General features: G+C 39.0%; 1 protein-coding gene across 1 annotated transcript in view; it reads left to right on the top strand.

Moving 5' to 3' along the window:
• PARD3B (par-3 family cell polarity regulator beta) overlaps positions 1–27,629 on the top strand; it is a 1,040,345-nt gene that overhangs the window by 681,907 nt on the left and 330,809 nt on the right. The window contains exons 17-18 of the mRNA XM_032754819.2: positions 15,851–16,057; positions 16,784–17,021. Coding sequence (XP_032610710.1) covers positions 15,851–16,057; positions 16,784–17,021 — 445 coding nt within the window. The remainder of the gene's footprint in view (positions 1–15,850; positions 16,058–16,783; positions 17,022–27,629) is intronic.

Genomic DNA, 27,629 nt, shown 5'->3' with positions numbered 1-27,629 from the left:
CTTTCTTTTCATTCTTGATAACAGTGTACTTGAGCATCTTTATACTACCTATTGCCAGAAACTGCCCTAGCCTTTTAAGAAGCCAGCTGCTCATTAATTCAAGTGATATTTACAAGTTGACTCTTAATATTTGTCTCCTCTTTAGGTATTCCAGTGACTTAAATTAATATATATATAATATATATATATGTGTGTATGTATACACATATTTATGTGTGTATGTATACACATATTTATGTGTGTATATATATATGTGTATACACATATTTATGTGTGTATATATATATATATATACACACACATATATATTTAAATTTCTTGCTGTTAAATTGTTTCCCCAATCATATTTCTTAGATTGCTGAAATAGAAAAACTTTCTTCAGAATTTGAAAAAGTATAAATCAGGGCTGTAACATCATCAGGATTTTATCTTCTTTCAGTTTTTTAAAAATGGCCCAATGTCAATTAGATATAGGTCCCACACTGCCTAAGCCATTGTCTGGTCTTCATATTGCACACAAAAGTTCTGTGAAAAGGAAGTTGGAGGAAAGAGACCTTGTTCCAGTGAACAATTAGCAAACTGGGGAGACGCAGTATTCCAGAGAACAAAAAGAAGGTTTGGGTTTTATAGTACAAGTTCCCACCTAGGTTCCTAATCAGGTCTGTTTATGCAAATGAGAGATTCAAACTTGCTTAGTTCTGATTGATCAATAGAGCTGAGCCCTGATTGGTTGATACAGCAAAATCCTGATTGGCTGGGGCAGGTGAACTATGATTGATTAGTTCAGGCAAATTCTGAAAGTTCCAGAGTTAAAAAGGTATGGGATTTCGGGGAACCCAGAGTAAGAAAGTGTATAAACTCTATTCAGCAAATGGCTACTTGGCTCTATCTTAAATACAGGCCTAATTAGCCACTCAGAATTCATCTTGAAGGATTGGTTCTTTCAGATTCGCGTTTGTTCACAATATAAAAACTAAACCCTTCAGAGTATGAGAATCCTTACGCTATTCCTATGGCTAGAGACTTCTGTCCTAGCAATTCAAGAAGCCAAACTTTTTTTTTTTTTTTTTTTTGAGACAGTCTCACTGTGTCTCCCAGGCTGGAGTGCAGTGGTGCGAACATGGCTCAACTGCAGCCTCAATCTCCTGGGCTCAAGGGTTCCTCCTGCCTCAGCCTCCTGAGTAGCTGGGACCACAGGCATGCATAACCATGCCTGGCTAATTTGTTTTTATTATTTTGTATAGACAGAGTCTCAGTTTGTTGCCCAGGCTCAAACATTCTTATGAATTCAAGTCCCTAAATGCAATTCAGTTCACTAAACAGCAGCATAACGTTTAGTCTTTTCTTCTTCTGTGACCTTATTTGAATCAAAATGGACCTGAACACTTTCATTACCCAAACTATGGTCTGATCAATATTCTATATCACACTCCTCCTATTGAATGACAGTATGTAGAATTTGAAAATTGTTAAAAATACTTATAGCAAAATATACAAAAACAAAATTTAACATCTTAATCATTTTTAAGTGTACAGTTCAGTAGTGTTGAATACGTTCACATTGTTGTGCAGCCAGCTTTTACTGTACCAGACATTCTAATAAACTCCCCTCTTCCCTGAAGTAAGCCAGCGGCCTCTCCACCCAGAGCAGCTGGTGAATTTGATGATCTTGGGCAGAATGCTCCCCTCTACCCCCACAAGAGGGAAAGCAGCTCTTACCTTGGGGAAGTTACTCAGATTTCTAGAAAAACTTTCTGTAAGGTTGGCTGTCATGGTGTGAATTAAAAGGTTATGTCAGAGGTTAAACTATGCAATTAAATCAAGAAAGCAGATTATTCTAGTAGCTGACATTAACGTTTGAAAAGAGACAGGATTAGCTGTACTTAGTCACATATAAACTGCACAAAGCGAACAAAGGAGAAAAAAATTATTTCACCAAGCTTCCCTTGAAAGAAAATCGTTCCATCTTACACCTCTAATTTTTCAGCTTAATTCTGTTACTTCATAAGGTGCATTATTCTTTTCCAGATTTGTACACGGTGACTGATGCTCTGTGACGGGTTGTTTTTGTTTTTCTGCTTTAAAAAATATTCCCTCCCTCCCTAAATAATTATCTGCAAATTAACCTTTTCTCTTACTGGAATATTTGTTAGAATAGAATACAGAAAATAGAAATGTGTAAGCAAGACTGTTTAGACAGGAGATAAATTCTTCGAGGCCACAAGGGTATCATTTATTAAATGACTGCTGCAGCCCTCTAAATGGGCCCCTTTTGACCTGAAAGAGTTAATGCTCTATTGAAAGTGGCTGGGTTGTCCCCAGCCTTACTCCCTTGGAAGGCTCTGACCCATTAATGGCAGTAATAATAATAATAGAAAACAATCCTGCTTTGCTTCCATTACTCTGAAACTGTTAATGGTATCCTAATGTTTTTTATTCTTTTAGTGTAACTGAAAACTGACATTCTGCTCAGCTAAAATCTCAAATGTAGTATTTTTTTTTTTCATTACCATTTTTACATGCCATGCAGGATGCTGAGTAAGGAATAAGGCAGAGGCTTGTAATTGGTCTTTTAAATCATCATAAACATTTATTTTTCCCCCCATGGCTATATCTAGTGCCAATAACTCAGTCATCAAATGATGGGAAAAACTATTTAATGATGCATCACAAGCTCCTTCCTAAATTTTTACCCAGAACAAGGCAGGGAATATAAAAATAAGTCACATTGCTCAAAAGTTGATTTTAAAATAAGCACAAAAGAGTTTTTTTTTTTTTTGTGGGAGTATTAGCAGTGAACCAAGTGTTCCTTTCTTTTTTTGATATAAACCCTTTTTAGAAAAGCGTGTGTTTTTATATTTTTATTATAAGTAATAATGAAAAGTAAAATAGGACTCTGCAATGTGTGGGGCAGAACTGTGGCTTCTGTTTTGGGAGGCTGACGTTTGTAAAAGGCAGGTAATGATATTACCCCCGCTGTGGGACTATCAAGACAAGGGAAAGCATTTGGCACAGAGACTGTACCATGGGAAATTCTAAATAAACATTAGCTATCATTATAATTATTGTTGTTGTTCTGCTAGAGCAAAACATCCATCCCAGTTTAGGGTACTGAGGCAGTACCCACTCAGAGCAATTGAATCCTACCTAGGGCATGGTATAGATAGAAGTCCCTGGCTTGCCTATTGTCCATGTGCATTAGAGTGACTATGTTTGGATCCAGGATCACTGACTTCAGAGGCCCCTTATTGCCAGTGGGTGTAATAAACCTGTTTATCTGGCCACTAAGGTCCTTGTTGGTCTTTTCCCATTCTCTCTGTTCAACCTCATTCCTATACTCCCAGGCCCCATGAGCACTCTGCAGTGGACACATGCCTGGGCTTGCTGCCCCTTGGCAGGCCGATGTTCTCTGCTCTCGCCCACTCTGTCTCCAGGACCATCTCTGTTTGATGCTGCTCATATTCCAAGGATCTATTTCAGCCTAGAGTCATCATTTTCTCCTCTGACTTCTGCCACTCCCTCTGTATCTTGCCACATCCCACCTTGTTTGGGATGCTTTTGAGTTTTGCATTTTGACCTTCATGTAGATTGTTTGTTCCTTGAGAGCAGGTGTTCACAAAGAGATACCCATGTTGTCTTTTGATGAGCTGAGTCCACATTCTGCAGATGTGGAGGAAAAGATCCTCCTTTTTAATTACTAGCAACATATTACATGTATATAGAGTACATTGCAGCTTTGTGAATTTTTCGTACATATATAATTTCATCTTATAATAACAAATGATAGGAAAAACTATTTAATGATGCATCACAAGCTCCTTCCTAAATTTTTACCCAGAGCAAGGCAGGGAATATAAAAATATATGACATTGCTCAAAAGTTGATTTTAAAATAAGAACAAAATGGTTTTTTTTTCTTTTTTGGGGGAGTATTATCAGTGAACCAAGTGAAACTTATGAGATTGGCCTCCCTGTTAACTTAGACAAGTTACTTTATCTTTGCCTCGATTTTCTCAACTATAAAATGAGGATAATATTAGTGTATACCTCATATAATTAAATGCGTTAATATATATATAAGAATGTGCCTGGTACAGAGACAGCTGCTGCTATTTTTATCATCATCAATATGATTTTTCCATTATCCCACTTTTACTGATGTAGAAACTGAAGCCCAGAGAGATTAAATAACTTCCTTAGATTCTAAACCTTCCAATTCCAAGTCCCCACTGAACATGCCTCCTATATCAAATCTTTGTTGTTAAGCAACCTAGACTGCTTTTAGTCCATCATTTCCTTAGTGTCAATTTACAGAAAAGTTTCTAATTCATAGTTTATCTGGAAATTTCTGTGAAACGGAAACTTAAACACAATGGTAAAACACAAACCCTTCTCCAGAAATAGACACCCTCTTCCTGGGAGACAGGTCTCTCTCCTCCTAAATGAGAGGCCTCTGTTGAGTAGTCATGAGAATACCTATGGGAATAACTAGCTCTTAAAAGTGATGTCAGATTTCCTCCAATCTCTCTAAAATCCAGACAACATATTTAATTAATGTCATTGTAGATAGGTTGTTTGAACCCCTGGTCAACCATAGCAAGAATTGATTTTACCTCTCTTTCGAAAGCCATTCTATTTTTCTAAATTGTCTAACCATTGGTAGTATGTCTCTACTTATTACTAATGATCTGGAGAATGGTCCTCTCTTCACAAAGGAGTCAGGGGTCAAGGTGAGCAAACCAATGTAATAAAACTCTTCTCGATGTAGATTTGTCACTTGTAAAATCCATGCAGGAACAGACTAGAACATGCCTGTCTATAAGCTCGTGTCAGACACACTTCTCGCTGGTGTGGTCAGCTCTGTACTCACCTTTCCTTCACCAGCAGTCTGCCCTGTTCCTCAAGTGCCTGGCCTGAGTAGAAACAACTGGTGGTAACATGGATTGTTATGTGGATGAGAGATTGGAGAAGAGAATACAAAGTCAAGACTGTGGGTTACGATGGAAAGAAAACAATTTCAAACTAGTTTTGCAAAGATAATTTCTTGACTCCTGGCAACTAAATTGTTCACAGGAACATCCACAAAGAAATGTAGCTGCACCCAGGGTCTCCACATCAGCAGTACTCTCTCGTGCAGTTCTGGTTCCTCTTTTTGGACTTGATTCTTACAGAAAAGCAAGATGGCTGCCAGAAGCTCCAGGTTTAGATTCTCCCAGTAACCCCAGTAACAAAGACTGCTCACTCTACCAGGCTTAGTTCTAGTTAGTCCTGTGTGTGTCAGTAGCTGTCCCAGAGCTCACCAGGGGGAAGAAATGCACTGATTAGTCATGTCTGGGTCGTAGGCACACTGAATGAGAGTTGAGGAGGCATAGTACACCAAGGAAAGCCAGGTTGCTCATTTTAGATAGAATAATGGGTGCCGGCTAGGAAAAAGAATGGATGTCAGCACTCGGGGGAGACAAGAGAGACAGTTTAGGGTAAGTGGAGAGTTGTGACACTCTTGCTGTTTCTCTGTGCGCTTCTCTGAGGTAGAGTAAAGCAGTGATTCCATGTACCCTGACATCTCAGTACAACCCAGCAAGAATTTCAGTGCAAGAAAGACTGATCATAGAGTTCCCCAAGGGAAGGTTATTAATGGAAGTATCACCTCCTTATAACCTTGTTTCCCGCTGGCAAAGATTCCTCAGGCTGAGTTATTGGGAAACTCCAGTATGCTGTCAGATTTCACAACAACATTAAGTGGTACTTCCTTTTCATATTTGCCACCTCATTTATTTTGTGTGTCCCCATGTTATTAGTTTTACTGCCCATTAATCATTATATATTACCAAATATAGTAAAGCATGCTTACGAGGAGATAGCAAAGGGTCCGGCCATGACAGTCACAACGAAGCCATGCCAGGAGGAAGCCTAGGGGTAGTAGGCAGTGCCCCTGTCCCGTCCACCCAGACACATAACCCTGAGCACCTCCTGCCTGCCAAGTGCATTAAGATATGTTTCTGGACCCTATCCCTCCTCATCAGAGAAAAACCTGGGGAAAATAGTTCTGTTCATTTTGAGGACAGATGACTAACCATGCTAAAAATGTATATGAAGAAATTAGAAGAAATTTGAAATTGTAAAAAGAAAGAAAGAGCAAGAGATTTTATTAGCAATGAGTTCCATTGCTGCAAAATACAGCACTCTCTTTCCCTTCAATTTATTCTATGTACATCTTCCATATTATTTTTTCTCTAAATACCAATATTATCAAGCATTTCCTCTGGTAAACAAAACTTAATGGCTTTCTATTGTCCCCTAATTTGGGCCTTGTCTTCTTAGCCAGATTTCGAAGCCCTTCATGTCTTACTTTATCCTTTCTACTCATGTTTATTTCCCACCAATCTCTACCACACTGTTTTTTTTACTAGTCACTCCATCCTCTCTGTGTCCCCCCACCCCCCAGTAGACGTGTTTGGACTTTTCCTCATGCCTTTTCCTCTAAGTGGTGTGCCTGTCCACCTCCTACTTCTCTTACCTATATACCATCCATCTTCAAGGATATGACCCACATCATGCATGAAGTCTTAGTGACTCAAAGTCACACTGTGCTTTCTTTTCTCTGACTTCTGCAAGCCTCAAATACTCCAGCCCTTAACTGTGCTCTACGTCAGCATTCTTGGTACGTGGTTTGCAGAGATACCTGCTGGCCAATGATCCCAAAAGTCCATGACCTTGTCTGATTTGTAATTTTGTTGATGGTGTCATGGGTTATTCTGATGGAGAAGAGTGAAAGAAACTAACTAGTTCTTTACTTGCTGTCCCTGGCATGGTTATTCTCAGGAAATTATTTTAGCATTTTACTTCTTCATGAAAAATATATTTGCAAGAAATAAACAAGTTTATTTGGGCTACTGATAGAAGTGAAGGAGATAGAAGATGATTTGAAAAGTGATAAGAAATCTTAGACCAAAAAAAGTAGAAGTTTTCAATAAAGAGTGAAAATTCAGAGCTAGTAATGACCCTGTCCTACAGTGTATGAATAGGGAAGCAGAAATCCTCTTGCCATTCTGTTGGTTATAGAGAATCCTCCTAATAGGTGTAAATTTTGTTCACCAAAAAAAATATGATGCTAAGAGGTGACATTTACTGAATATTTGCTGTGTGCCAGGTATCATGTTCAAAGTTCTGTATCAGATAATCTTCCAACTACCCCATAAATGAGATTCTGTCATTATCTCTGTTTTACAGATAAGGAAACTGAGGCATTGAGAGGTAAGAGCCTCACCTAGAGTAACACAAATAGTATATGGGTGGAGCTGGGGCATAAAACTGCTATGGTTGAATGTGTCCCCAACAAGTTCATGTGCTGGAAACGCAGCTCCCAGTGCAGCAAGCGTGGAGAGAGGTGGGACTTTTGGGAGATGACTGAGTCATGAGGCCTCTGCCACCATTAACCCATTCATGAATTAGTGGATTAAACCATTCATGGATTGATGGATTAATGGGTTATTGAGGGAGTGAGTTAGTAATCATGAGAATGGTGTGTTATAAAATCTAGTTTGGCCATCTGTCATGAGCCCCCTTAATGTGTGATGCCCTGTGCTGCCTTGGGACTCTGCAGAGAGTCCCCACCAGCAAGAAGGCCCTCACCAGATGTGGCCCCTAAACCTCTGCCTCCCCAGTCTCTAGAACTAAAAGAAATAAATTTCTTTTCTTTATACATTACCCATTCTCAGGTATTCAGTTATAGCAGCAAAAAATGGACTAAGAGAACCCAAGGTGTCTGATGTCAGATTGTGCTTGTAATAGCTGTTGCTTTAAAGAGTCAATTATGAGTGAATGCCAAAGATACAATTAATTAGCTGAGTAAACAGGTAACATGGCTATCATTAGAAATATGAATCCAGATAAATCCAGGTGTTTGTACAAACAATTTATTTTCTAAAATTCGAGGACTTGTATTCCCCTGAGATGGGTCCTTCTTGAGCTTTAAGGATCTCCTATACATTCTCTGGTGTTATTATTTTATGTGTGTTTATCTTTGCTCTACACATAGACTAGAATGTCTTTGACTAAGCTAGGTGTTTAATCTTTTATTTCTGAGGCGGCAAAGAAAATGGGAGGAATTTCAGCTCAAGGTTTGTCAGACCAGGAAAGCCTCATATAGCATCTGAGTAGCCTTGCCAAGTCAATAGGATGACATTTCCTTGTCTGCACTCTCAGGGAATTTAAAAGAAGAATTGAAAGAAGGTTGAGTGTTTGTTCTGAAATTTACATGAGAGATAGGACTGAGGCACTGCCTCTCAGGAATGTGAAGGGAAATCACAAAATACCATTGGAAATCCCCTCACTTCACCATAGAGAATACAAACTTATTGTTTCAAAGAGATAGCCATTTCATCAAACACCAGATGAAATAGTTGGCTTGTGTTTAAAGATAGTGACACATTGCTATAGACAAAATGTTTGTTTCCCTCCAAAAATCATACTTTGAAATCCTATACCACAATATGATGGTATTAGGAGGTGGGGCCTTTGAGAAATGATTAGGTCGTGATGCTGGAACCCTCTTGAATAGGTTTAGTGCTCTTCTAAAAGAGGCCCCAGAAAGCCCTTCCACATGAGGAGGTGGCAAGAAGATGGCCATCTATGAACCAGGAAGTAGGTCCTCAACAGACACTGAATCTGCCTGTGCCTTGATCTTGCACTTCTCAGCCTCCAGAACAGTGGAGAAATACATTTCTGTTGTTTATAAGCCAGTTTATGAAATTTCATTATAGCTGCCCAAATGGACTAAGACAAAAATTGGTACCAAGAAGTAAAAGGACACTATATACAAGGAGGAGCTGGAAGGCAAATAAAGGTGTTCTTGGCAGTAGGTAAAAATAAGACTATTTAAAGCACACATAAGGTGGAAATGGCAGAAAAGGTTGATATTACAAAGATAAGTTAAGCAAAAGGAACAACTAATATGAAAAGAAAGGCAAAATATAGAGATGAATGAATAATTATAGGTAGGGCAGAAATTATTAAATCATTGAAAGTATGTAAAAGAACCTAAGGGTTGCATTAACAAAGAAGAGGAAGCTGTATGTGGGCTTTGAGGAAGTGAAGCAATTGTGGACTGTTTCTCCATGTAAAACTTTGTTCAGTCTCACAGCACTGAAGAAAAGGGGCATCCCAGCGTTGTAAGTACCCTTTACCTTCATGTTCCTTTTTTCCTACAACAAATATTTGTGCAGTAGATCTCTGTACTAAGGATACAAAAATCAATAAGTCTAGGAAAGGTAGGTAACATTTTTTGATCCTGTATCACAGGTAGGAAAGTTTCCCACACTGGTCCATTTATTTGACCCTCAAATAGAGTATTCTATTACTTATTTAAATAATAAAGGTAGTGTTTTCCTATAAGTACCCACATGTCTCTTCTGGAGACCAATGCTGTGTACTTAATTTTTCAGTTATTTTCTTGAATGCAGCTTTTTATTTGTTTTTATGTTTGTTCGTTTTGTTTTTTTAATCCAGTAGAGTCTTTCTAGGGGAGGAAAGAATGAAAACAAAAGATTAAAACAAACTAGCATGCTGGGAATGGTGTTGTCTGGGTTCCTCAGTTGCCCTAACAGAATCTACCCACAGATAAGGTTATATATGTATTTTTAGAAATAGTTTAACCACTAAGTAGAACCATGGAGTATATTTTCTTATCTGTAACATAGAAGAAAAAAGAAAAAGAAAAATGTCATGAGAATATTTTTGGGGTAATGAATTTACTATTTGTTACATTTTGGGGACATAATCTGAGTTCAGGAAAGAAACCTAAACAAGGCATAAAATTTTGACTATTTGTGAAAGAAGGAATTTTTAGTAAAGAAAATTAAAGTGTATAGCAATACTTGGCAAATATTTGAACACACTTGAAGGGCCATGCCCATACTCATAATCAAGGAATTTATTTGTTCACATAATCTTCCCATATTTTCTCTGGATAGTTTCACTTTAAAATAAAGTATTTGGAGATAGGGTAGGGGAGATTATGCAAATGTATGAATCTTAATGAGAAGTTCATTATTGAACATTTTGATGTGAATTTCAGGAAACGATAAAAAGACCCTGGGATTTGTGAGACTTAAAAGAAAAATTCCACTCTTGGAGAACTTGGAAATTGCCAGTAAAAGAACTGAGACCCAAATGACAGCAGATAATGTAAAGCCAAATTGCATTATGCCCTTTGGTAATGAATAGGAAACAGGGCACTGTGATAAGCTTGGAATGATGATCAATATTTGGAACACTGTGATAGGCAAGAAGGTAATTAGGCCCATTATGAACACAGTTAACACAGATAACATAACTTGGGAAATTATACATTTGGATATTACAGAGAATTTTTTAAAGGCTAATGAATTTGCAATGATATCAAGTAAAGCATATAAGACATTTTGCCTCTAGGAAATCTACTTAAAAAATCAAACAGAAAATTTTCAGTAAATGTAATCTAAAATGAAAAGACAAAGTGAAATATGTGGGAGAATAAAGTGGTATCGTGACTCCTACTTGGAATTTACAATAATTTTGTATTCAAAGAGTTTTACATTTATTAATTTCACATCACAACTCCCCATCGCAGCAGGAAAGGTGTTTCTATTGTGTTTGTCCAAGTTGACAGCTCATAATAAGGCAAGGCCAAATTGATAATAAAAGCAAGCTATCTTGACACATTCTCAGCCTTCCCAGGTCTCATGCTGTGACCCCTGGATGGCATTATAATAATCTTGATCCCTAATTTATGATGGGAAATAATCCCTTTATTTTAGAAGGAAGGACTGTAACTTAATTAATTTTCACTAAGTGCCTTGAGGGCCATTGATGTTCTTGAAATGTACAAATTAATACATTATTTATTGTTAATTTATCATAACTATTTGTTAATTACAAAGCTCTAGCTGGGAGAAAAGCTTGTCATGTATCTGGAAGTGAATATCTTCCCTAAAATAATTTCTCGTTTTTTAATATGGATGTATTGGAAGCAATTTCATCAATAATGGAAGATCCAATTACTGGTCTTCTGGAATAAGGCATTCTTTTATTGTGAGATTTTTAATGCTAAAGTGGGAAGTTCAAACATTGCTGATTAAATCTCAGACTAATTAGGTGATTATAGCCTAAGGAGAAGGGCAACTAAGACTCCACTATTAATCTGTCTTATCACAATAGCCTCTATATGTGATGAGCAGATGAACATATATATACCTGTGTCAAAAGAAGAAATGTAAGGCATTGTTTGAAAAAACAATTTAAGGAGTTTAAGTGTTTTAAAAAAATTTAAGGAGTTTGTTTTAAAAAAATTTAAGGAGTTGTTTCCCTTTTTCAATAAAAAGGGAAAGCAGTTTTTATGAAGTCCTTTTTAGCTGTTTGTAGAATGCATGATCATATTTAAGAATTCAATGATGGATTGAACCAAATCTAAGATTTCCCTCATTGCAATGTTTAGAGGTGGTGCAAAAGTGACTGTGACAGTAATGATCACCATTGCTTTATGAGCACTCACGATGTGCCAGGCACCCTTCTATGCTTTTCTTATCCTCAGTATGATAGCTGAGGGAACTGAGGCACAAGGAGGTTATTAACTCAAGAAGTAATTAGCAGAGCAGGGAATGTTTGGATATTCTACAGCCTCCTTTTAATCCTTCAGTATTAACCACTGCCCTCTAGACAGTTTTATTCTCAATTATTCAAATCATCTGCTTGTGGAGAAGCAACAGCAGTGCTCAGCTGTAAGGCAAGGGCAGGAATCCAAGACTGAGTCAGAGAAACTGAGGTCCACATCCAAACTATCCTCCAGGAAGGACCTTCTGTTTCATAACATGTTGAAGTGAGGCTTTCTATAATACCTGGAAGGCTGGGGCAGTGGTTTCTCAGCATCTTAAGAATCAGTTTCATAGTGGCACCTCTCCAACTAGGTGGTAGCTCTCTCATGGGTCTCTTGCCTCCCTTTTTATGCCTACAGGACACATGGGCATTTTGCCTGGCACAGCTTCTTTAACTCTTTAGTCTTGGAGTGTGTGTGTGTGTGTGTGTGTGTGTTTTCATTCTTTTCATAACGCTGTATTTTGGGGAATGGAGGGTAGTAGGGGATGTATCTGAGGATGGATCTGTGCAGAAGACATGACCCTGAAATTTCCCTCTACTCTATATAGGACCATGTCAAGTCAATCCTTCATTTGGAAACAGATGGAATCTTTAAAAGTGCTGTAACATCTTTTTTAAAAAAAAAATTTCTGGCATTTTTTTATGACGCCATAATTTTAAGAGAAAATTTGGCACCTGACATTAGGAATGTTTCTATTATAACACCTTGAGAATAATTTTTATGTGAGATCCTTCTTTTAGCACCCTTGGTAATTGTGTGTCATCTGTTTCATGAATCTTGTGTATGTTGAGCTCGTGTTTGTGAGGGGAGGATCCGTTCTTCTCGATCTTAAAGAACATGGACATAGAAGCCACAACCAATATCGCATCAGCTATAGATGAAAATATGAAGAGTCATCATATTTTAGGATAACTTCAATGGGATCAAATGGCTGAGGTTTTGATTTCGATAAATTACTCACTCGAAAGAGACCTCTTCTTGAGACCCCTGCTTTTAGTGAAAGCCTAGGACAAAAAATGTGATTTGTGTAAATGGTGAGGCTAGACATAGACAGTGAATCTTCTCATTTTAAAAGCTGTAAAATTTTCTATGCACCATCAACCTAAACTGAAATTGGTGAGAGTAGGAGTAGGGAAGAGGGATTGAATGTGGCAATTTATTGTACTCCACACAATCTTTACAGGGAGGGTATTTTATTCCAAGTGTTTTGTTGGAATTTAACGCTGATGCCTGTCAATTGACATTATAATCCCTTCCACGGCAGGTAACCTTGACCTTCTGTAGGAGCCCTCAAACATATGGAAGACATGGGGATCCCTGGAGAAGGTCTTTGTCAGAGCCCCCAGTTCAGTCAGTTCACTGTACCTGTAAATCCTTATAAGGACTTTCCTGATTTTGGTTCTCTTCTCTAACATGAGTCCCTACTCTACAGCTACATTCTGTGCATTCTCCAGGAATAAATAGAATTTTTATTCCAATCCTGAAAACTCCAGAGTCTACATTTACAACCTAAGGACTCAACCAACGTTTGCTTTTAATATTACCATGTATTACATCCAATAGAGCTAGGCTGTAATATTGCCCAACATCAGTTAGTACTTGTACTTTGTAATTTCTGTTTATATAGAGTGAATTAATTGCCAACTCTATTAATCTTGCAAAATCCATGAATCCTTAATGTTCAGTTTGCTTAGAATGAGGAACAGTGTTATTTGTTTCTTCTTAGCTGTGACTTCTTGCTGAGCTTCACATGAGCTCCTTTTAGATAACGTGCCTTCTATCTTGGACGATTTATTCACTTTCATGTTCCCTGGAATTTACTGCTAAAGGTTGACATGAATGCTTACAGTCTGGGCTCTAATGTAATCTCCTGAATGGCAATTAATAAATAAAGGATGGTTACTATTGCTGACAGAGAATCAGGGGTTTCTTGGATAGTTTTCATCTTCATGATTTCACCAAACTTCATGTCAGACATCCCTAGGGGCTGATATTATAAAATATTTTCTGTAAACTCCAAAGCTTTTACTGTTGCTTCTATACCCCCAAACCTCTGTGATGCCTTTTGTTTTCTTGTCAGAAATGATCTTATTCAATTTCTGTTTCTTCAACTTATCTTCCTTCCTGGGAATATAAAAAATATGCCTCTTTCTGGATTTAATAGTAACATATCCTCAGTATTTATGACTTGCAAGTAACACCTGAAATTTGTCCCTGACATTTCTTGTATTTTGTTTTTTGCTTAGTCTTATTTCTGTTGCATTTATTGAATATACTCTGTTGAATTTACTGAATATTGAATTGCACTGACCCGACATTAATAGCCAGTAGGGTTTACAAAATGCAGTGTTTATTGTCATCCTGTATATTGTTCAAAGTGCAAAGTTGTCTCCTGTAAGTTAATGATGAAACTATAACGCAACATCCAATTTTTGCAATTTGCCTACTTGACGAGGCTCCAGGGTTAATCTAGCCTAATATTCTTATTTTAGAAATGGGGACAATGTAGGGCAGTTTAAGTTGTTTGACCATAATCAAATAGAGGGTGCAGAGCAAATACATCTTTAGACAGTAAAGTACATGGTGCACAGCGGAAAAGCTGGAACTAGGCTGCCTCGGCCCAGCTCCTGGTCTGGATGCTTATTAAGTGTTTAACTTTAGACAAGTTATGTCAATGCTGTGTGCCTCAATTTCTGAATCTGTAAAATGGGGCTAAAAGTAGTACCAGTAGCACAACTATAAGGTTTATAGTAAGTTACTGTGGGTGAGGCATTTGAATAGTGCTTAACACAAACTAAGCACTCCATGCATTATTAGCTATTAGGATTATTGTCATTATGTTGACTATGTTTAACATGTTCGGATCGTAGGAAAAGGTGTGTATTGCTATTTCACTTCACATGGGTATATATATACATGAGGGCTTTGTTGTACTTCTTTTGTATTCCTTAATGCTGTGTGCAGCTGCTAGTAGCAGTGTTCATAGTGGCAGTGATAATAGAAGCAAAAATAGTGATGACAGTAATAAAAGGTAGTACCGTTTATTGAGCCTTGCTAGGTGCTAGACATTGAAGTAGGTACTTTACATACATAATTCTTAACAGGTACTCTGTCTATTGATAAATGACACAGTCGTTTTTTCCCAGAAATGCAAGCAGACTTCATGACAGTAGTCTCCTTCGTAACTGGAAAGGAACATGAGCTGTGGTCCTGGTGGAAAAGCTTTGACTGTAGAGACAAGAGCCCTGATAGAATTCCTTCCATCTTAAAGATAATCCCTGTGCTGCTAATATTTATATAACCTAATCCAGTTATTGATAATTGAGAGACTAGCTGGGGGTGGGAATGGAGGTCAAGGAATGGAGTGGGAGGGGGCAGGTAGAGGGCAAGGCAAACCGCACAAATGAAAAACATTATATACCAGAAAAGCGATGATTCAAATGCAGTTGTGCTCTATATTTTCTGTTTTATAATTTTATATTGCATTAAAAGGTTGCCCCTTTTCTAGATACCCAAATAGGAATACATTCAGAACAAGAGCATCGACACAGAAAAGTTGTTTTCTTTCTTGCTTTGCTTGATTGATTGATTGATCAAATAAATTGCAGTTACCATACATTAATAGCCAGTAGGGTAAGGTAAAGTGTTTAATTAGAAAGATCACAGTCACTTCAATGTTCTTTTATTTCCATGCCCAGTATGTTCCTTACTAATCATATGAGCAACATGGCAATGATAAAAGCCGTCAGGTGTGGGAGTGCTAGGACGATACTGGAAGAGAAACTCTCATCATGTTAGGTGCTGGGTATGTTTGTGTGTGTGTCTGTAAGTAAGCATGTGTGTATGTGGGTATTCTCACATATATGAAATCACTCTCATTCACATACATAGTCTCTATAAATAGCTACAACCTTTCAAATTCATAGGTGTGTGTGTATATGCCTACAGACACACGTGCATATACACTTCTGCATAGAGAGAAATGTACGTATAGTCATATTAAATTTTATCACAGCTTTAGAAAAGGAAACGGAGGCTCAGAGAAGTCAAACCACTTGTTCAAGGTCACAAAAGGTGGCAAAGCTGGAGTATAACCCCAACTCCCACCCACTTAACACCCCTTTTTTGGGATGTCCAGACAGAAATATTCTTAGAACAATAGCATTACACCACACTGCCCCATTAGAAGAGGGGTGACCTTTTGCCCTTTCTTTTCCAGAATCTCCAAGCAAAGATTTTGGTCCAACTCTGGGTTTGAAAAAGTCCAGTTCTTTGGAGAGTCTGCAGACTGCAGTGGCCGAGGTCCGGAAGAATGACCTTCCCTTTCACAGGCCCCGGCCGCACATGGTTCGAGGCCGAGGCTGCAATGAGAGCTTTAGAGCAGCCATTGACAAATCCTACGATGGACCCGAAGAAATAGAAGCTGGTAGGACAATATGCTTCCTTAAATGGCTTCTTCATCTCATTGTTATTTGCAAATCATGGGCAAGAATGTGTGCTTAACTACAGAAAAAAAATGATTTCAGGATCACAATTATATTTTTGATATTAAAAGTAATTCATTTTCCTGATATGTTTTGCCCTTTGGCTTAATGAACATGGAATTGGAGAACGCAGTATGCAATTTATTTTACAGTGCAAAGCTAAAGAAATGTTCTCCTTCACTTTTCTACAAGGACCAACTGTCATTTACCCTTAGGGTAGGGGCACTAAGTATGCATTTCTTGACATTCTCATTGGAGTCATTAGAGGCAGCATCAATCCAAGGACTCCGACTGCATTAATTGGGTAGAAGCAGTTGGGATATTTTGTACTCAAAACTCTCTCCTCACCCTGTGTTTCCCAGCATGCAGGCTTTCTGAGTTGATCAAGGTTAACAAGCCAGCTTTCAGAGAGATTAGTGCTTGAACACATATCAAGCCTGTCATACTACCAGCTAAGCAACCGGTCGTCCCCACTCCCAGCATCAAATCTTGCTCGAAGTAACCAGATTTAGGCATTCAGATCTTCAAAGGGCGCAAGTAACCACATGGAAGGGTAGAACTCCAGAGTGCTGTTATTCATTCTTTTGCATTTTACATGTTAGCGTTTCTCTGTATACTAACTGCGTGCACCCCTGACCATGGGTATTGATTATTTTTTCTCTGTACAGACGGTCTGTCTGATAAGAGCTCTCACTCTGGCCAAGGAGCTCTGAATTGTGAATCTGCTCCTCAGGGGAACTTGGAGCTAGAGGACATGGAAAATAAAGCCAGGAAAGTCAAAAAAATGAAAGAGAAGGAGAAGAAAAAGGAAAAGGGCAAATTGAAAGTCAAGGAGAAAAAACGCAAAGAAGAGAATGAAGATCCAGAAAGGAAAATAAAGAAGAAGGGCTTCGGCGCCATGCTGAGGTATGGGCCTGCTTTGAAGGCAGAGTTGGTTCTCATTTTGTCTCTCCTGGTGAAATCACTCCTTTGTCTGTACTAAAAACAAAGTGCACGCTTTTCCTCATCTTCAGCTAAATGCATACAGCTCTCAACTCTGTGCTCGTTCTCTTTCTGCAGAGGTAGAGGAGCTTTTTGGGGAAGCTTACAGGACACTGTCTTAAGTTTGTTGTCAAAGAAAGGTCAACACTGTGCCAGGCACGGTGGCTCATGCCTGTAATCTCAGTACTTTGGGAGGCTGGGAGGATTGCTTGAGCCCAAGAGCTCAAGACCAGCCTGGGCAATGTAGGGAGACCCTATTTCTTTTTATTTCTTTTTTTTTTTTTTTTTTTTTTTGAGACAGTCTTGCTTTGTCGCCCAGGCTGGAGTACAGTCGCACGATCTCAGCTCACTGCCACCTCCACCTGCTGGGTTCAAGCGAGTCTCCTGCTTCAGCCTCCCAAATAGCTGGGACTGTAGGCACACACCACAACGCCCAGCTCATTTTTGTATTTTTAGTAGAGTGGAGTTTCGCCATGTTGGCCAGGAGTCTTGAACTCCTGACCTCAAGTGATCTGCCTTGGCCTCCCAAAGTGCTGGGGTTACAGGCAGGAGACCCTATTTCTAAGAAAAAAAAAAAAAAATTAGCCGGGCACAGTGGTACATGCCTGTAGTCCCAAGTACTCAGGTGGCTGAGGCCAGAGCGTGGCTTGAGCCCAGTAATTCAAGGCTGCAGAGAGCTATGATTGCACCATAAAAGAAAGGCCAGTGCTTAGTAGAGGCATGAACAATGCCTGCAGTCCTTTGTACCAATGTGTTATGAAAATAAATACTTCCTCTGGCACCACAGGGAAAGTGAGAAGTGGGGAAGCCCTACATGTTACCTCTGGAATACCTCTTTTGAAGCAGGGGAGTCAGGGTAGATGAACCTCATCCCTCTGTGACTCTAGGTGTGCAGTGGCCGGGCCTCTGGGCACATCACTTGTCACCTCCAGAGGCACTGTGATACAGGGGAGATGTCACTGGGTCTGGGCTCCGATGCCCCAGTCTGGATCCATGACTCTCCACACATGAGCAATGGGGCTTCACACACATTGCTTAGCTTCCCTGAGCCTTACTTTCCTTACTTTTAAAATGAGGCCAGCATACTTGCTCTACTGACCCAGCACAGTTGTGAGATATGATTTCATATGCTGTGCATTCATTGACTAGACAGGGCTCAACATGGCACAGTCAGAAAACAGCTTTGTTTCTTCTCTCCCCTTCAAGTATGCACTGTTGAGGCTGCCTTCTCCACACCCTGACATCTCAGCTTTCTGGCTGATAGCTTTCTGGGTGATACACTTTTGGGTAAAAAAAAAAAAAAAAAAAAAAAGCAACTTGTTTGTCGGGGGCTAAAATGTTCAATCCGATATAAATGAAACCTTTCTTCCTTTCTGCCTGTTGGACCTGAACCACAAGGAGCATCCTATGGTATGGTGAGAGGCAGGATTCCACCTTCTCCTATTTCTCAGTCTTTGGAACCAGGAGACAAAGACAAGATTCAATAGGATAGGATTTTACTTAAGTGGCATTATCTGGTATAATCTGGCCATCAAGGAACCTTTGTGACTATCTTTGTGGATTTTGTAGAGTGCTCCTTACTATACCAGTCACTAATGTAGGTCATTTGCCCACTGACCTATTCCCCTAAGCCTCTGACCTCAGACATATACCCCTGAGTCTCCTTACTCCAGTTGGTAGACTTCTTGGACAGTGCCAGTTTGAGACAGCTCTAGCTTAACTTACAGCCACAACATCTACCTGGCTTACTAGAGTTCCTGATCTCCTACCCTTCAAATGATGCAAGTACAGCTTGTTCCCACTGTACCGCTCCTCCTCACCCCGCCATAGAGATGTTCTAACCAGCCTTGCATCTTCAGACTTCTCCAGCACGTCCCACACCAGCTCTGGGCCTCCTCACTCCAGAAGCACACGTCAGACTTTCCCAGGAATGCTGTCATGCATGGGGAAGGGAGGAGGGAGTCAATTTTTGCAAGTCACAAAATAAACAGGTAGGAAGTGGGGTGACAATCTCCTGTTATACAATTACCTCCAAATTCCCTGAGGGGTTTTCTTGTAGCCCCCTTACTTATTTTGTTGGGTGTTAGAGGCAGAAGTACCCCTTTCTATTACTGTCTTTACTCCTATAATTTCTTTTCAAATCAGTTGATCACTATACTTCTATGGGCTGAAGGTGAGTGATGGGAGATGATGGTTTAGGGGCCAGTTTGGCCACCTCTTATGAAACCCTTAGGAGATATCTCATGTAAGAATGCTGGGTGTATTTATTGCCAGTTGTTCTCATTTTGTGATTGTCAACTGAAATTTCCACATAGAAAGGAAAGTTCCATCATTCCATATATAAGTGACATTTAGGGAATACAAATAATCCTCACAGCAGTGAGCCTTCCCATTACATTTCCAGTGCTCATGAAATGCTAAGCAAGGTTCCTCATGCTCAAAATCTTGGGAGTGATGTTGCCCCTGGATGTATTATGACAAGACTTGCTGCGGTCCTGCTATCACCTGGGCTGAGGTTACCCCAGCAGGCCTGATGTCATGATAGCTATCTAACTATTAAAAAACAAAATTTCAGCCAGGCATAGTGGCCCATGCCTGTAATCCCAGCACTTTGGGAGGCCGAGGCGGGCGGATCACCTGAGGTCTGGAGTTTGAGACCAGCCTGACTAACATGGAGAAACCCCTTCTCTATTAAAAATACAAAATTAGCCAGGTGTGGTGGTGCATGCCTATAATCCCAGCCACTCGGGAGGCTGAGGCAAGAGAATCGCTTGAACCTGGGAGGCAGAGGTTGTGGTGAGCCAAGATTGCACCATTGTACTCCAGCCTGGGCAGCAAGAGCAAAACTCCATCTCAAAAAAAAAAAAAAAAAAAAAAAAAAAAATTCAGCTAGGCATAGTGGCTCAGGCATGTAATCCCAGCACTTTGAGAGGCTGAGGTGGGCATATCACTTGATCCCAGGAGTTATAAGAAAGCCTGAACAACATGGCAAAAACCCATTTCCATAAAAAAAGGAAAAAAAAAAACACAAATTAGCTGGGCCTGGTGGCATGTGCCTATAGTCCCAGCTACTCAGGAGGCTGAGGTGGGAGGATTGACTTAGCCTGGCAGGTAGAGGATACAGGGAACCATGATCCCTTCACTGGACTCCAGCCTGGGCAACAGAGTAAGACCACATCTCAAAAAATTAAAATTAAAAAGAACAAAGTTTCAGCAAATTGAGTTCTAACAATTGAATTGGCTTTTATTAGTGATTCATAAATTGGTTGACATCCCATCTCCAGAATAGAAGGGCATTTGAGTTAGATGAGCAGAAGGTGTGAGCTTCATAGGCAGAAAAAGACTGAAGAAAGCAGAAACAAGGAACAATAAAAGGATTGCTCATTTCCAAATTACATTCCTTATAGGGTTAAAGTAGAGGGACTTTATCATTCCAGTTCATATCACTGGTCCTCCTTTGATTAGTTGCTGGGAATCTCCTATATTTTGGGAAACTGACCCGTTTCTAAGTTCAGTTTGATTATGTGGCATGTAGCATGAGTGACTCCATTCTGGTTTGATCTGGTCTGTTGTGGCCTAGTGCAGGAGCTCAAATAATGGCCTCCCATACATTTTATTGAATATGATCTATAATCTAGTAAATTCCAGATTGGGACAGATGTCCCCATAGACATTTGTCCTGATGGCCTCTGTAGACTCTGTCCTTCCAGTTGCCATTTTGAATTTTAAACTTGCCCATATTCTAGATAATTATTAGGATGGCCAGAATTTATGAACTGTGAGTTAACCATCTTGATGATAATGACAACATGTAATTGAAACATATTTAGATAAGAATTTTGTCTTTGAAGGGATGGAGTTGAGAGGTGAAAATTACAGGCTCTGCCTACAGACTTTCTGAGTTCAATCCTGGCTTCTCTAATTTTCACTTCCATAACACTGAGCAAGTTCTTTAACTTCTTTTGTCTCAGTTTCTTCATCTGACACATGAGAAGTGTAATAGAATTATCATTTTTATGAGAATTATATTTTATTAGATGTAACATGGTTAGACCTGTGCCTGGCAAGCAATAAACATTCAATAAATGTTAATTATTGTAGTAAACATAATAATGACCTCTGAAGGTGTCTACATCCAACCCCCAGTACTTGTGTAAATATTTTGTTACATAACAAAGGGAAATTAAGGTTGTGGATGGAATTAAGGTTGTTGATCAGCTGACCTGAACATAAGGTGATTATCCTGCATTTTCCCCAATATACCCAATGTAATCACAGGGGGCCTTAAAAGTAAAAGAAGAAAAGGTGACTGTGGAAGTGAGGTGCAGAGAAATGTAGTGCTGCCGGCTTTCAACTTGGAGGGAGGCGACCATGAGCCAAGGAATGTGGGCAGCTTCTAGAAGCTAGAAAGGGCGAGGAAATGGATTCTTTCTGGGGAGCACTAGAAAGGAATGCAGCCTAACAACTCTTTGAACCCCTTGGTTTTAGCCCTGTTATGTTCTTTGAACCACTGTTTGTTGTAATTTCTTACAGCATCAAATCGAAAACTAATATAGTTATCATCATAATTATTTTTGCTACTTTTATAATATCATAGTAATGTAAAAGGAAAAGTTTTTTCTTTAAGGTGTTAACAAAAAACACTATTAAAAGATTTAACCAAAGTAGTCTATAAATATAAAAACTGTTAGAGCTTCACATATCCCATTTTCTAGAATATTACTAAATTAAACCTTAACTTTATATTTTATTTCAGATGATTTGATTTGGCAGGTTCATACTTCATTGCCCATAATACAGTGCTGGTTCTTCCCTTTTATTGTCCAATATATTCTGTATTTTCATATAGTAGAAATCACAGGTCCTGGATCCTTTAGACATTTAGCACCGTGGGCTTTGTTTCTTTCCACGATTTTAGCAAAATTAAGATCTGAAAGGTGGTGTTTGATTTTATCTTCCATGTAAAAATAGCAACTGTTTTCCATAGCCTTTTGCATGTGAGTTTGTGAGCATATTGGAGTTACTGCTACATGCACATTTTCAGCAACAAAGAACACAAAGCTGTTACCATTAGCCAACAGATTTTGCTTTAATTCTCATCTGTTGCTCAGATGCTATTGACTTAGTTTCTTTCTTATTTAAAAAAAAGATTGATCGCTTTAAGGTTCTCTCGGAGTTAGATGTGTGTTTTAAATATGTATTATTTTTTCCGTTATCTGCGTTTCTCAGACGCTCTCCTGAAGATAGGGCTTTGGGATGGGTCGTGCAGTTATACCATGTAGAATGGCACCTGGCCAAGGGGGTGAATGAAGATTTAAATCTTGCCTCCCTTTCCTCACCAAGGCTGGCATCATGAAAGTGTGAATGCCTTAGTGGTGTTCTTGTTCTTGTTTGTGAAAAGCTAAGTATTTGCACTTTTCTGATATTAGCTGGTCCATTTGTGTCAATAATACGTAGTAGCATAGTTTAGCTTACTTCTTAACTTAACCTACTCTTGATCCTTTTGAAAAAATTACGGAGGAGATCTTTAATTAATATCTTTATACATGTTGTCTAATTCCAATATGCTTATACTTTGTTGATTTCAGAATTATCTCCTTGCATGATTCAAGTGTGGCTCTTATATAGGCCATGAATTATTATTATTGTGGAAAAATATGCAGCTCAAGAGCCTACCAATTTTGTAGTTTCTCTGTATGCACTGTGCTTAAATTTTTTCATTATGTGTTTGAGTTCCATACACATTGTGCTGTTTATGGCACTAACCTGCAGAAAGACTGTTCATAGCCCCTTTCAGCCAAAGGGTGAAGCTCCAGCTCCTTTAAAAGACAAGCCCATTGGTGTCAGTCCTAGGCCACCTTCCTGGGGCCTAGCAGATTTTTCTAGGAGCCAAAGAGAATATCCTTTGACAAAGAAAATTTTACCTTGTCTAAAGTGGAAAACCCAGAGATTAGTTTCTGATTTCTTACTTAATAACCCTGTCAATCCTTATGTTACTTAAACTAAATTCTGTCATAGATTTATGTTCAAATCCATTTCTTTTTATACAATAGCTGCTGTTGTCTCTTTTTGATATTATAGGCCACTCACTTCAAAAACCTTTGAACTGTCAACTTATTTTGGACACTGAATGGAAAGGTTTGATATGGTTCAGATTCCTTTTTCTACAACTTTTATAAAATTTGATCCTAAAAGGAATTATGCCTTGAAAACTCCTTTTTACTAGACTAATTAAGAACCAAGTACAAACCCTGCCAATAGGAACTACATCTTTGCTCTTACAATGTGTTTGCCCGTATCATTTGATTAGTAACATTTATTGAAAGCCTTGTCTTTGCCAAGCACATTCATAATTATTTTTATGCTATATCTATTTTATTGTAATCAATAATTAAACTTATCAATTAATTTATTAAAGCCCTATTTTGTATCAGGCACTGTTCTAGGCACTTGACACACAGCAACCAAGTCCTGCTTTAACAGCACTTTTCCTGTCTTCATAAAGGAAGGAAGGATAAAAGACTTTTGAGTTCACTGTGGTGAGATTAAAACAAAAACAAGCGGCCAGGCGCGGTGGCTCACACCTGTAATCCCAGCACTTTGGGAGGCCGAGGCCGGCGGATCATGAGGTCAGGAGATCGAGACCATCCTGGCTAACATGGTGAAACCCCGTCTCTACTAAAAAATACAAAAAATTAGCCGGGCGTGGTGGCGGGTGCCTATAGTCCCAGCTACTCAGGAGGCTGAGCCAGAAGAATGGCGTGAACGTGGGAGGCGGAGCTTGCAGTGAGCTGAGATTGCACCACTGCACTCCAGCCTGGGTGAGAGCGAGGCTCCGTCTCAAAAAAAAAAAAAAAAAAAAAAAAAAAAACAAGCAAAATATTACATAAACATGTAAACTATTTGTAACAGTGGATTACCCAGGTAGTGAAGGGGATATTCACTAGATATTTCAGGGACAACCCAGTACCCCATCAGCTTGTGGGAATCAATGGTCAATTTACATGGTGTCAAGCAAGACATCCAGGCCACGGCTCTCACGGAATTTACATTCCAGTGAAGGGGAGAGAATAAATTAATCCAAAATAATTGATATGATTCCAAATTGTAGTAGGTGCTATGAAAAAGGTAAAGCAGAAAGAATGGTGTCATCCCACCTTTGGTGACAGTCTAACAGCAGAATCGAGTGCACACTGCACACTGCCCAAGCTACACTGAATTTTCAGCAGATACGTTATCAGAATTTAGCACACTATGGTACTAAAGCCAAATCACTTTATGCCTGCTTTTGTTTTCTTTTTTGCAACATATAAATATGGGAAGGTTATTTTTAAACCAACTCCACATAGAGCTATAACAAAAAACTAATCCAAACTGTGTCTGTTTTAGTACACAAAGCCCTAGGATACCTGTAGTACACATTCTAAGACAGGTGGGCATTAATGTAAATGGTGAACTTGGTTTACAGGTGATTGGATCAACTCTGTTCCTCCTACCCCATCAGCTGGATATTCTTTATTTCTTCTCAACTCAGATAATGCAAGCATACCTCAAAGATAGACTAGTTCGGTTACATAGTGGAGCATCAGACAAAGCTAAATCATGAACCCTTAAGGCAAAGGTATTTTTAACAATCTAGAGGCATCAACTTTTTGTTCCTAAGCTTTGCAGATTTTAAGGCATATATGTTTACTTCATTTTATTCTAAAATATACTATTTTATTTAAACTAGTGAAACTCTATATAAAGACATCCTGCTGTGAATTATTTTAAAAAGAACACTCCTACACACACATCACACCTACCACTACCACCACAAACAACACACCACCAAATTAGCCAAATTAACACTGAACCTAGTTAAAAATATGTCCCTTAGAAGCTCTGTGGCCTTCACTACCACCAAATTAATGCTGAACCTAATTAAAAATCTGTCCCTTACAAGCTCTGCAGCCTTCACAAGTCCCTTTGAGTTTCAGTCACCTCCTCATCAAGAAACTAACCTCATCAACAAACTATCCTGTCCAGGTTGTTGTAAAATTTAAGTCAAATGGTTTAGGTAAGCAAAGCTGTCAGTATAGTGCCTGACTTGATAGACATTACTTCTTCTTTTCTATCTATCTATCTATCTATCTATCTATCTATCTATCTATCTATCTATCAATCATCTATTTTTAATTGGAAAGTTAAAAACTGTCTATACTTATGGTATACAACATGATGTTTTAATATATATATACAATGTGGAATGGCTAAAATAAGCTAACATATACATTACCTCACATACTTTTTTCTTTCGTGGTGAGAACACTTAAAATCTACTCTTTTGTTTTGTTTTGTTTTTTGAGACGGAGTCTCGCTGTGTCACTCAGGCTGGAGTGCAGTGGCACGATCTTGGCTCACTGCAAGCTCCACCTCCTGGGTTCACACCATTCTCCTGCCTTAGCCTCCCAAATAGCTGGGACTACAGGCATCCGCTACCACGCCCAGCTAATTTTTTGTATTTTTTTTAGTAGAGACAGGGTTTCACCGTGTTAGCCAGGATGGTCTTGATCTCCTGACCCCAATATCCACCCGCCTCGGCCTCCCAAAGTGCTGGGAAATCTACTCTTTTAGCAAGTTTCAAGTACTAGACATATTGTTTTTAACTGTGGTCACCGTGGTGAATAATAGATTGCTTAAATTTATTCCTCCTGTCTAGCTGAAAGTTTGCATCCTTTGACCAACATTTCTTCAACCCCTCCATAGCTTAGCCTCTGGTGACCATCATTCTATTCTCTCTTTCCATGAGTTCGACCTTTATACACCTTACATATAAGTGAGGTGATATGGTATTTGTCTTTCTGTGTCTGGCTTATTTCACTTAACATAATGTCCCCCAGGTTCATCCATGCTGCTGCAAATGACAAGATTTTCTACTTTTTAATGGCTGAATAGTATTTCTTCCTTTCTTTCTTTCTTTTTTTTTTTTTTTTTTTTTTTTTGAGACAGAGTCTCACTCTGTCATCCAGGCTAGAGTGCAGTGGTGTGATCATGGCTCACTGCAACCTCCGCCTTCTGGGTTCAAGCGATTCTCCTGCCTCAGCCTCCTGAGTAGCTGGGGTTACAGGCACCTGCCACCACACCTGGCTAATTTTTGTATTTTTAGTAGAGACGGGTTTCACCATGTTGGTCAGGCTGGTTTCAAATTCCTGACCTTGTGATCTACCTGCCTTGGCCTACCAAAGTGCTGGGATTACAGGCATGAGCCACCATGCCCGGCTGGCTGAATAGTATTTCGTTGTGTGTTTATACCACATTTATTTATCCATTCATCTGCTGATGGGCACTTAAGTTGATTCCGTGTCTTGGCTGTTGTGAATAGTGCTGCAGTTAACATGAGAGTGCGGATATCTTCTCGACATACCGATTTCATTTCCTTTAAATACCTAATGGTGATATTGCTGGAGTATATGGTAGTTCTTTTTAAATTTTTGAGCAACGTCCACACTGTTTTCCATGATGGCTGTGATAATTTACATTCCCAACAGTGTAGAAGGGCTCCCTTTTCTTCATATCCTTGCTGACACTTATCTTTCATGTTTTTGTTAATAACCATTTTAACAAGTTTGAGGTGATGTCTCATTGTGGTTTTAATTTGCATTTCCCTGATGATTTGTGATATCACTGAGCAGTTTTTCATATACTTTTTGGCTATTTGTATGTCTTCTTTTAAGGAATGATAGACATTACCTCTTGTCTTCCCCCTCTGGCTCCACTTCAGATAGCCAAGACCGTCAAATATTACCTTTGTTTCAAGCAAGATATGTTTGGAACCCACTAACTTTTTCTTTCAGATTTTAGATTACCTCTAACTGCTGTTTTGTAATGTAGTTGGGCATGATGCCTATTCTCTAGCCTAGCATAATAAACTACAAAAAGAAGAAATGACATAGCTAAAATCATTCAGTCGTTTATATTTTATAAGCTTTGGGTCACCCCTTTCTCAATGTAACCATGAACTGTTTTCAAAGGTTATTTAATCCCTTGGTGAAAAGCAAAACCTTCTATTACAGAATATAAATAGAAAGGGACTCAAAAGGATAAAACAGTTTTTTGTTTTGTTTTGTTTTCTTTCTTTCTTTATGTATTTCAGCCCAGAGTGTGTAGGTGGGTTTGGACTTGGTATTGTTAACGCGTGGCTCATAGTTATTTCATCAGGCTGCTCTGAGGTTGTCCTGTAATATATTACCCATAAAGATACATTTTGACTTGGTTTTTAAATTAGGTTAGATAGAGACTGAATACTTAAGTCACCAGGGAACAGGACATCTGTCATACATTTCTCCTCTTTACCTTGATCCCATAACAGCTGTTACAGGTCTCATGTACAATAAATGTAATGTGGCTGCAGCCTGTCATTACCTCTTTTCAGATAGTGATTGTAAAATGCCTGGGTATCCCTTCAACTTTATGGGTATGAAGGGTAACTGAGCTAATGTAGCCAGGCCAATGAAATTTTAACACTCATTTCCCCAAAGGCAAAAGGCCAAC

This window comes from Hylobates moloch, unplaced genomic scaffold (genome assembly GCF_009828535.3).
Source record: "Hylobates moloch isolate HMO894 unplaced genomic scaffold, HMol_V3 SCAFFOLD_1, whole genome shotgun sequence".
Lineage (NCBI taxonomy): Eukaryota > Metazoa > Chordata > Mammalia > Primates > Hylobatidae > Hylobates > Hylobates moloch.
Note: the sequence above shows the minus strand (reverse complement) of the source record. Positions and strands in the feature narration are given on the sequence as shown.